At 35.5% G+C, this 12,415-nt stretch overlaps 1 protein-coding gene across 2 annotated transcripts; it reads left to right on the plus strand.

Moving 5' to 3' along the window:
- The first annotated feature begins 2,129 nt into the window (after nucleotides 1-2,129).
- LOC6647711 (uridine phosphorylase 1) lies at nucleotides 2,130-12,247 on the plus strand. Of its 2 annotated transcripts, XM_015177357.3 has the most exons (5): nucleotides 2,130-2,448; nucleotides 4,330-4,400; nucleotides 10,729-10,852; nucleotides 11,149-11,496; nucleotides 11,564-12,247. In XM_015177357.3, exons 2-5 carry the CDS (start codon nucleotides 4,348-4,350, stop codon nucleotides 12,077-12,079), a joined length of 1,041 nt encoding a protein of 346 aa, XP_015032843.1. In that variant the 5' UTR covers nucleotides 2,130-2,448; nucleotides 4,330-4,347; the 3' UTR covers nucleotides 12,080-12,247. The 2 variants fall into 2 exon arrangements, with proteins under 2 accessions (XP_015032843.1, XP_002069685.1); XM_002069649.4 differs by lacking the exons at nucleotides 2,130-2,448; nucleotides 4,330-4,400 and adding an exon at nucleotides 9,187-9,454.
- Nucleotides 12,248-12,415: the final 168 nt, after the last annotated feature.

Below are 12,415 nucleotides of genomic sequence, written 5' to 3' on the forward strand. Positions count from 1 at the left end.
TAGCCCACCATAAACTCTGTGGTTCGATTTAAGCGTATACGGTCAATGACAACAACGAGAGCGCCTTAGGTCGGAGACATTTCCATATTTTTTCGTTGTATGTGCATATGAAATGAATTGTCATGCAAATGAAAAGGACATTGTATTCACTCTCTGACTCTTACTCTCTCTCTGCGTGTGTGTATCCTTTGAAGTGCCCAGTTTTCTTAAATAAATAATGCCCTCTATTGACACACATGCGATATTCAAGTGTCGTATGCTTTAATAACATAACAAAAGTCATGTCCTTGACTAGGCTCAAGTTCCTTTTACGATATACAAGTTTGCCTGTTGAACGCCTCCACTAGGAGATTCTTACATACAAATTGTTGTGTAAAAAAAAAAGAGGCCCATTAGAACTTGCTTAGGAATGTCTGCCCTGGGTGACAGTAGCTCGACTTTCTCTGCCTCCATCTCTCTCTTTCTCTGTCTCTCCCCCCGTCTCTGTCACTGACATATATCACACATCAGCAGGAAGCAGTTAAATCAATCGTCTATTGACGTGACGATAAGATGTGAAATTTGTGTGCTTTGAAATGGAAATTTTATACCTTAAAGATCGTTGCTACTACAAATGAAACCCTTCCTACGTACTTCCACTCTTTTAGTCTCTCTCTCTGACACTTGTCGCAAATTAAGCCAGCCAGTGTATAGTTAATTGGTATTTACTGTACCATGACAGTGACACTACTACTAGGTACTACAACTTTACAGATACATACAGCTATATAGATACATATATTAGACTTTGCTTAACTGTCCAGATTCCAGCCAAGCGTGGCGCGTGTGTGCGGAAAATGAAAGCTTAGAAATTAAGCAATAAACACAGGAAAAACGTTGTACTAAAGTAGAAAATATTTGAATGTCAATGTCAAATTAAAGTCAGACACACATATAAAAAACATTATTGATTACAGTTAATTAAGTCAAACTGACAGATTCTGAGCTCATCTAAATGGTTCTGTAAGGCGAGATAAAAGACAAGTAAACCATTTCTCGGTCGGTCGTTGTCTGTGATGATCAAGATTTACTGTCCATGGAAGCAATTAACGTCTTGGCATTGAACATTTACTTTACATAATTGACTTAGTTAACATTGAAAGAAATTATAAACAAAAAAATTTGAAAATATTTCTAAACAAATAAAATGTTTAGACTGTTACTTAACTCAGTTGCTAATTTGACTAGTATAAACAATATTAGTATTTATTTAGACAAAAAATTATAGAAAGCGAAGCAAAACTTTAAGTAGACTTTTGAGGTTTGTTGTTAGCTCTCTAAAAAACAACTTCTATTTTGGAAAAAATGTTTGACTTGTGTGTGTAATAAAACACTTTGGCCATTTTAATTAGCAGCCTAAAAAAAGTATGTATAAACATTGCTTTTTTATGACCCATCAAGCACAAGGGGTTGAGAGAAATGTTTATTTCAATTGTATGTATGTTTGATACACAGGGCGTATGCGTAACTTTGGTCGACATGACGCATACGCCACAGGTGCTGAGTTTAAATTAAGGGATGGGGTCATTTAAAAATCGTCACAGTGATAATTCAATTTAGCTAAGCTTCGAAAATACGCATTAAACGTTAAAGCACGGTAAGCAGCATTAATGGCCGGTGTCATGTCCTGTCCCGCTGCATGTCCTTTAATTAAGAAACAAGAAGCATTACCACAAGGACGAAACGTATTTGAGTGATTTGCTGTGCGCAGCAGCTGTTGCTTAACCTCCGCCCCTCCCCACTCACGCCCCTTCTGCTAGAGACTTTACATTTTGAGTGAAAACTTTTCTATTGCCATTTATTTATTTCTATTTTTTAAATGGTTTTTTTCCATTCCCCTTCCGTTTTTTGGACAGCATAATTAAATATATGGCATGGTATGTTTTTGGCTTTTGCTTGGCAATTTAAACAATTCGCTGAGTCAGTGGGCAAATTGTTTGCTTTTTGAGTGAATTTCCTGTGGAAAGTTGACTCAAATATATGCCGAGAGTAACAGCAGCAGCTGCTGCTGCTGCTGGCAGAGGCCACACACAATACAGTTCACTGTTGGGACTCCTCTTCGTCAGTTAGTCATTCAGTTGGTGTTGAACCACGCGCAGCTCTGGTAGACGTAGCACTTAAGCTCTCCTGTGTGTGTATATAACTTTCGCGCCATTACAAGAGAGTAAGAGAGAGAGACAGAGAGAGAGAAAGAAAGTTCCTTTTCGATTCACGTGCCAGTCATACCCGTAGATAAACAAATAAACAACCAAACTATATAACGTGATAACACAACAAAAAGACAAACACCAACGTAAAAACCAATAAAAACCTTGTGGAATTCTTTTACTTTTCTGCTGGTCTAACAACATATCCGTTGCAGTTACCCCCAATCCTTACATCCTTTCATCTACAACTTCAACTTTTTACGTAAGTCCTAGCAAATGGTTACCCTCGACGGGTTTTCCATTACAATTCTTGTTGTTTTGATTAACCTTTTATATTCGGACAGAAAATCAATATAAATGTCTGAGTTTTCTTAGATATGCTGTCGCAGGATACACATTCGTCCTAAGAAATGTCGCTGTAATTGAAAAACTTGATTTGATAGTGTGTTGAAACTGCATAATCATCATCACCACCACCATCATCATCATCATCATCATCATCATCATCATCATCACCATCATCATCATCATCATCCGTATTTATCATTTCCACAGCCATTCCTCCATTTGCTGCTCATTGAAACGGTTCAGCAAACGCCTTCAAGGCTAGACTTCTTTTAATGGGTCAGCATGCAGATGTATGCAAAACAAAATGTAGACTAAACAAGCCTTTGTCTAGGATAAAAAATGCAAAATAGGAGCACGAAGTTTATGATTGGATCAAAGGACTTAGCATTTCTCAACTAAACATAAAAGAATTGTGTGGAATTTAATCTCAATGGTGGTAAACGATAGACGAGTCGTTATTATACCACAATAAAAGTCAACATGAGTCCTTTAAGGATATGTCAAGAATTAATCGAAATTTAAACTAGAGGATTTTATTATATTTTTGTAATAAATTACCTTTTCAAGCACTCTAAAGTCATGGTAACAGAAGTCAAGGTAAAGAAGAACCCTTTAAAGATTTAGGATAAGAATAAACGGAAAAGGTTTCTTAGGGCAAGTGTATTTGAATTATTAAACTTGTAGCAAAACATAAAGGAACTTAAATTTACTAGCAACTGAGTAATTCCTTTGTGATTTATAGAGACATTTGTTTTTGTATGTTTTTTTCAATTACAAGTTAATCTCTTAAGGATTTAGAAAATAGTTGTTTTTTTGTTTAATTTTTAGATATTTTTGTTTGTGGAGACAAAAACATTTTAATTTGTCAACATTTATAATAAGCTCTTGAGCAAATATTTTGATAAAACAAAAAGTAAACAAACTTTTGTAAACTTGGCCCTTAGGCTAGTCCATTCTGTGGTGAACTTTTAGCGGCCTTTCTGTGTGGCCTGGCTTATTTTTTGACCAAGCCTTGAACTTTGGCCATAAAAAAAACACGAAAAATGAGAAAACGATAAAAAACCAAAAAAAAAGTTAGACACTGAAAAGCACTTGATAGAAGCATAGCATATCTTTTGGCGCATTGTCGTGGGACGTGTTCTATTTATTCCGCACAAAATGCCAGCGGATAAGCCGCTAAATAAATCACAACTGCATTTTTGGTCTTTATGCTAGCGTTTCAAGGACTCGTATCCTGTGTGTTTGCTGTTTCACACTTGACCCTCCCTAGAGCAAACGTACATACGCACACATACACACACACACTCATACACCCACCAGTGCGCATTGATGGCGAGCACGTGACGTTTGCCGTCGCTTTTTTAATTAGAATCTGTCAAAACGCGCATTGTGAGCATTTCGTTGAGTTTCCATCCATTCACCTTTCTTTGCCTTGCTCATCCAAAACAAAACTCATTCCATTCCACCTCCCCCAAGCCCCCTTATGGTCTATGTCAGGCACCTTCAGTGCCAAGCGTGTGCCTGGCATTTAAATGTACTTAGTGGGTTCTGAAAATAGGCTTTACATTTAAAACGTGCTGGCAATTTTCACATCAGAATTTTCGTCTATTTTCGATATACCTAGTATTTAATGGAAAAATGAAAATGTTATATTAAATTGAAGCAATGACAGTAACATAAATGCCACACAGCATTTACAGGGTATCATGGAAATGCTACTTAAATTATTCATATTTTCAATTTAAATTCATTGAAATTGAGTTAAGTTTTCGTTTGTGTTTCTTATTTTTTTCAGAGCCAACCCCAGAAGAAAATGTCGCTGCTAACTGGTAATAGTCATTCCCTGTCTGAGGAGGAAATCGATGAGTAAGTCAAAGGAATGATTTTAAATCGCAGTTTTAACTTAAATTTAACTCTTAAGAAGAACAACAGCAACAATATTGTTTTCAAAGTTTATTTCAACGAAAAAGACCGTAAAACTTTAAGCAAACTTTTAGTCAGCTGCAAAAGTAATTAAAACTTTTGCCTAAGGCTCAAAAAGGGCTTTTATAGAAATTAGATATTCTGCTCAAAAATATAGACGATAATAATCGAAGAATATGCATATTAATCTTATCATTCGCTACTTAAATTCTATCTATCTCTTTACTAATTTTGAGTTTACAGTTTGCTTTTGTTGATGCATCATAATCTAATAATAATAACCACAAATAACACAAATTGGCTATAATTAATTGGCCCAATTGAGGCCGATGTCAAGGACGTATTGCGTATGCATCTATAATTAAATTCTCCCACCCAAAACGGGCCACTCTAATACTCTTTAGCTTTTGCTTATCACACTCAGCCCACGCACAGGCATCGAATAACAAAAGCCATTGCTCATACGCAGTGTGGGCAACAGTAGCGATGAGTATGACAATATTGGCAACAGACAAACTACCAAATGAAAACAATAAAGACCCAATTATCGATTGAGGAATAAAAACATATATACATATATATTGTATTATTATGCATTTCACCCACGTATTTATGACCTGATTCCCAGACTTGTTATACCCTTTTCTAAGAGTTCAGTTAATTTTATCTGACTACTTAGACAAGTTGGTTATAAGCCTCGTTATAAAGTGTATAACATTGTTGATAAGCTTAGTCCTTGTGCTTTTTTTATGCTGTTTGTTCCTCAATTTCGCTGAAGTCATGCGTGAGTAATGCAATTTGGGATGAATCCGATTAAGCTGTGTGGTGACACCGACCAGGGACCTGACTTTTGCTTTCTTTTCAAAGTACTTTCATCTCGTCATCTTCATTTGCATTTCTCATTTTGCCCTAGCTGCATTTGCGTTGCGTCTGGTTAGAGATAAAATGTCCTTCAAGTGGCTTTCATAATCAAAAGCAATTAACAAAGAGAGAGTAAGGAAAATGTAATTATTATTTTCCCCTTTGCACTTGTTTACCTTATGCAAAGGCTTTAGTTTGTTAGCGTGGCGGAAAATCTTCAACATCATTCAGAATAAAATCCTTTAAATACGTTTGATTTATGATTCGCATCAAGTAAAATGAAACGTGTAAAGAAAAAAAACACATGACAAATGTCTCAAGACTTAACTCAGGTCTATCAAATGTTCTTGTTGCTGTTGTTGTTGTTGTTATTTTTTTTATGCTCTTATCATTCTGCTCGCTCGAGCAAGGCCAAGAAAGAAATTGCTTTTCTTGCACTTAAGTGGATTTCCACACAGAGGACACACGGCATACTCGACTTAAAGTGCATATCAACAGTTCCAAACAATGGGCCGTATCGTCCATTAGTGTCTAAGTTCACCCAACTGAAGAGTCATCACAAGTGCCAAAAAGGGGCGTGGCATTGACATTTGTTGCTGCCATTGACAGTTGTCAGCTATAGAAACTTACATTTACTTAGTTAAAGCGTTTTGCCAATATAAAACGCATGTGAAAGGTATTTAATGGACTCTCCAATTGATACACATTTGAGTACATTAAAAGCATTTATCTTTTGGCCAATAGGCTGTATAAATTTCATGTTATGTACTTATCTTTTGCATCTCAGATAATAAAACCACCAATAACCTTTAGCCCATATAGACTGATTTTATGTTGAAATTTCATTTAGCTTTTGTTCATTTACGTAAAAATGTAGTTTGTTTGGCATTCAATGAACTGAGCAAACGATAATTACAAAGAGTTGGCCAAGTTAATTACGAATAGCTGCTTAATTCAAGTGCTTTCGGTTGGCTTATAAAGGCGACCTCAAAAAATCATTGCTTTACATAGCTCAGCCAGCTGTGTCACGTAGTTGCATACATAAAGTATGTATACATATGTATATTAGGATGGACAAAATGGATCAATACATCTAATTTCTAATAAACAGCAGAGTGGAATGGTATTTTGAAAAATATAACTTATTGAAGACTTATTGGAGAACTTGTAGAGCTTTTTGCTAATACCTTTGATATAAAGTTTCCAGACCTAAAGATAATGTAAACATTTTCAATTTAAAGACTTATGTAAGAAATGTTTCCAATTCAACTTATTAAAAAGAATATATGTAATTCGAATCGGTTAAGATCTATAAGATGCATAGCCATAAGAATATCATGGCGTTTCCAAAATTTATAAGAAATCAAAAGTTTTAAAAAGCTTTTTGAAATTTGTTAAAATCAAAACGTTATCAATTTAAGATTTTGGCTTAAAGTCTAAGAAATTTATGAAAAATTCAAACAATTTTGGTTGAATTGGAAGAATTGAATTGAATTTTCGTTAATTGGACAATTATGATATCCTTTCTATCCCTAACTGCAACAGCGTAAGGTTGGAAAACCTCCTAAAAGTTTTGTATTGATATTACGTATGCGACCTGTTGGCGATTTTATAAATTTTTTATTAATATATTTGACAATGTAATCTACATAAAAATGGAAATATAAAAGAGTGAAAAAATATATTTTATTTTGCTGTGAGAAACTAACAAAGTTTTGAGATATCCTGTTTGTTAGTTAGTTGTGCCTACAATGAATGTCCACTCTAATGTATGTATGTAGGTGTGTGGTTAGATAGCTGAGAAAGAGAGAGAGAGAGAGAGAGAGAGAGCGAAATAATGTATTATTATTTACCCGTCGCTATTCCCATTCAGCGGCAGCAGCACAGACAAAGTCGAGCCCCTTTTTGTTTCAGTTGTTTGTGCTTTTGCGCTCTTTGCCAGTTTTTTTTTATTGTTTTACTTCTTCTTTTCTTTATATACACCATATATATGTACATATATGTGTATATATATATTTGTATGTAGACATTTGTAGGTGCCCACTCATTGTATATATTGTATTCTTCTTTTGATTGTCTTTCGCTAACGTGTTTTTAGATTTGATGACTTGGCTAAAGAAAACAAACGCAAGACTATGACGCAGACCTGCCACAAAAAGAGGGCTCTCTTGGCCTCTGTCAGTTGCAGTGAAAATTCCTGACCATGTTTAAAAAAGATTTACCAATCATCTTAAATCATTCAGAAATGACTAAGTCTATAATAAAGGGTGGCCAATTTTGACGTCACAAAGAATTGTATGCAAATTTTTTAACCGTTTTTACTTGAAATTTTAAGAGTTATGTAACAATTAATTTTTATGATTTTGCACAAATTTTTAATCGTGTTATGCAAATGATTTTGAATTCGAATTGTTTCTATTTCTCCATTTTTGCCAAATATCAGAGTTGAAAAATGCAAAAACGAATCGAAACGAAACAAATTAACACCAACAAAAATTCAAATAACCTGTTCAAAATACGCCTCACAAATATTCCACAAATGATTTGCATATTTCATGAATAAAACCAACCGGACCGGCAATTAGAGCAGCTGTTTTTTTTTCTACATATTCGGAGCACCCTGTGACAATAATAATAATAATAATTGAATATTTCTATCTGCATTGAAAGAGCGAGCTCAGCTTGTGCCTTGTAAATTACGCAAAATTGTTATGCTGCGCAATCCAGTTGAAAGTGCAACTGTAATAAATTGCACTTGACTAGCAAAAGTAAATCTAATCAGTCTGATTAATGGCCGAGAGGGTGGCGGGTGGGTGGCGAGGAATTAGGCAGGGGCTGGCACTTGGACCTATGACCTTGTAACATAAGACATGATTTTGATTACATCATTTTAATGTGCAATTTATTTTGAATTTACCTCGAGAGGGGGTGGGGCTACATTTTATATAAATATACATATATATGTAATATTCAAATAAACTGCGTAGCATAGTGCCATTTGAACTTCCGTTATGTTATCAGTTATACAGAGTCTCTCTCTCTCTCAAAAGAAGTATAAATACATATATATGTATAGAAGGCAAAATAGAGAGAATGTATGAAGAGAGTAGATCTTCTTGCCTAGCTTTGTTGAGACATTGCAAATATTGTAGGACAAAATTTTAAACAAACTTGTTCTACGTAAATACTACAAGATTCTATATACCAAATTTGGTAGCTCTAGCTCTCATAGTCTCCGAGATCTAGCTGTTCATACAGACGGACATATGCAGCTAGATCGAGTCGGCTGTGGATGCTGATCATCAATCATGAATCATGAATATAAATATTCATAGATTTACATACATATATGTAGTATAGGGCGTTGGAACAGTTTCCCCATTTTTGTTACTTTATTTTGTCGACTTTAATATACCTTTTTTTTATTTTTTTGGCGCATGGTATTAGGTTTAGGTGCTTTGTTTTTGAGGTTCCATTAAGAAAGTTATAATACAATAAATATGTTTAGCCTTTTAAAGTTTAAAGAAAAAATTTACAAATTATAAGTATTCAAAAAAACTAAATCCATATTACATATTCCAATTTCAACGATCTTTTCAAAAGTTAGATCTCTCAGATTGTTAACTTCTAAATATCTACAAAATATGTATATAAATATTTATAAGGTATCAGGTAGTGTAATTTATATAGTTTCTTCTAGTTTATGGGCCGCGAATTTTTCTAGGCACCCTGTATAGCAATTCCTGTTAACAGCGGTGGATGTTAAACTGTTAGACGCCGGAGGAGGCAGCCTATATAAGAGCCGGCCAAATGTACAGAAATTTTTTAGTTTCGCTCGGAACGTTGACGTGTACAAATCGTTTTAGTTGGTTGTTTTGTTTGTTTGTTTCTTCTTGTGCGCGACATTGGAGAGATTTGTGTTTCGTTTGTTGGTTTGTTAGTGAGCTCGTTCCTGTGGTGATTAGGACAAAAAGGACATATTTATTTCGAGGACATTCGCTGACATCATCCATCAAAATGCCACCTACTATAACGTCAAATGAAGCGCATGATTTTAAGGCCCATTATGACCGTGGTCATAGCTCGCCTTTGAAGGAGAACGAAGAGGAAGATGCCTATGTGCACAGGATAACGCGGTAAGGACGAGAAACCGGTTCGAGTTTGCATTCAAATTGCAGCTGTTCATCTTTCTAGGGTTGTTGTTGCATCTAGCCGCCTCTTTTGGCGGGCTGCCCGCAATTCGATTCCCAACTGTGAGTCATCTATATGCAATTGCGGTTAGCTGAAATTGAAATCTTGTATCGCCAAAGCAAAACAACCACAGCAAAACCTGCCACACTCAAGGCAAAGACAAACAGTAAATTAATCAAAAAGTGTTAGCACTTGAGCAAATATTTATGTATCTTTTTTCCGGTGGGTGTGTCAGGCCACCTAACTTGCTTGGGTTTCATGTGATAAGAAGTTAGTTGTCTTGGTAGAAATTCACCCGAAAATTTCGAAATCAAATTGTAATTTCTTTCATCAGGGTTATATTTTTGTGGCCTTTTCTATTTTGTTTTGTTCGAATGGTTTTTTCCCCTCTTTGCTTTATTCTGACGCACTTGATAATGATTATTATACAATATCAGTCATTATCATGAAATCATGTAGGGGGGTCCAAATAAAAATAGTCTGATTTCATGACAGTCATCAATTTTCATTGGGTCATTGGCCATAGAACAGTCGGTCTGTTCTCTTTGCATATTTGATTAGGTTGGCGAAACCCGAAGCCGCCAGAGTGATGTATGATTTAGAAAACGTTCGATCATCATTACACAACATATTTGCTTCTCTTTCTCAAAAACCAGCTTGAACTGGAATTATGTTTGTGAAACTGTAAGAAACTAATTTAGAAAAAACAGCAGCAATTTTTTACCTAGAAATCTGTTATCTTATCAGTGTAGAAAAGTCATGTTAAAATCAATCCAATGCATTTTTCATTTATTTTTTTGATTTCTCTTTCCTAATATGCTTGCACAATCATTTTAAGTATTTCTTATACACTTTCCCTCCAAAAGTAAACACAATTTTCATTCCGATAGCGGTTAGCTGACTGGCTTTAAATTAGATTATGACTGTAGATTCTTGTTGCCGGAATTTGCATTATCAATTGAACTTGAACTTGACATTAGAAATATAGTAAATATTATTATAAGCATAATAAACAAAAACAAAGAGGCCCCATTAGGGCATTTCTCAGTGGTTGGATTCTGGAAACTCATTTGATACTAAATTTTGAAATCCGAAAGTATCTTCCAACTGCTTTTTCTCATACACTAGCAAAAGGATGAATAATTATGATCTTAAAACTAGTTAAGACATTTCAATTGACTCATCAATAATTATTATGAATTATTTCTTTATCTTTTAGATACTCCGATGGGACTGTCAAATTGCGTAACTCCAATATTGAGCTAATGGATCAAGATATTCTATATCACTTGGCGCTGGGAAGTGAGAGTCACGATTTAGTCGAAATGTTTGGAGATGTTAAGGTAATAAGATAAGAATTCTATAGTATATACTATGCGCTTAGTTTAGTAGCTAATCAGGTATTCATAACACTTAATGAATATTTGATTTTTAACTTAATTGAGAGAAAAGTGGTCTAGTCAACTGATTTCTGTTATCAGACCTAGTGGGTGAGCTTAAACCAGTTGAAACGACTTAATTTAATTATATATGTATGCCAGATGGATCGATAAGATTATAAATGGCCTTGATAAAGAAAACCAATTCATTCACTTCATTCAAATTGACATTGAACTTTGCGTCTTGTTTGATTTTCTAGTTTGTTTGCATGGGCGGTACACCAAAGCGTATGGAGAATTTCGCCCATTTCATTATGGAGGATATTGGCTATAAGCTACCAGCTGGAACTCAATTGCAGGATATTAGCGCTTACTCCTATCGCTATTCAATGTACAAAGTTGGCCCGGTGCTTTGTGTTAGTCATGGCATGGGCACACCCTCGGTTAGCATTCTGATGCACGAGATGATTAAGCTGATGTACCATGCCAAGTGCAAGGATCCCGTCTTTATCCGAATTGGCACATGCGGAGGCATTGGAGTGGAAGGCGGCACTGTGATTATCACTGAGGATGCTTTGGATGGTCAACTGCGCAATTCACATGAATTTGTAAGTAGAATCTTATTTAAATGGAAGCAGCTATTAACTAGTTTCCTCACTCTCTATCTCTTGGCAGACAATTCTTGGCCAAACTATTCATCGGCCGGCCAAGTTGGACAAGAAACTGGCACGTGAACTCAAATCTTTGTCCAGTGCCGATGATCCGTATGACACAATCATTGGCAAGACTCTGTGCACAAATGATTTCTACGAGGGTCAGGGCCGCCTGGATGGAGCCTTCTGTGAGTTCAGTGAGAACGACAAGATGGCCTACTTGGAGAAACTGCAGGAGCACGGCGTGGTCAATATTGAAATGGAGAGCACAATCTTTGCGGCCCTGACCCACCATGCTGGCATTAAGGCAGCTGTTGTGTGTGTGGCTCTGTTGAATCGTCTCAATGGCGATCAGGTCAATGCCCCCAAGGAAGTGATGCACGAGTGGCAGCAACGTCCTCAGATACTTGTGTCACGCTACATACGTAAGATATTGGCCCAGCATGGTCAACTGAAGTCGCTGTTTGGTCATCAGGGATCCATTAAGTCCCCCAGACGCTTCAAGCTTGTCCAACAGGAGTCTCAGGCCCATGAGTAGAGATCCTTTCTCTCTTTTTCTGTGTTTCTCTTTAAAAAGTATACAAAACGGTGTTTCAACATTCCTTAGTTTAGATCATCATAAGTTCCTTAGTTTTATTTTTGAATCCTCAACCTCATTAGTTAATTTAAATCTAAAACAAAATAAAGACACAAATATCTAACATTATATTGACAAAAGTGTTAAACCAAATGAATTAGTTAAATGTATAACTAATTGTGGTTCTCTTCTCGATGGAATTATGTGTAACTTATTCTCAATATGAACTAATTGTTAATTGTTATGTTGCATATATACATAAATACATACATATATAATATAAAAAAAGAAAAAAAA

The sequence above is a fragment of the Drosophila willistoni genome, chromosome 3R (assembly GCF_018902025.1).
Source record: "Drosophila willistoni isolate 14030-0811.24 chromosome 3R, UCI_dwil_1.1, whole genome shotgun sequence".
Classification (NCBI taxonomy): domain Eukaryota; kingdom Metazoa; phylum Arthropoda; class Insecta; order Diptera; family Drosophilidae; genus Drosophila; species Drosophila willistoni.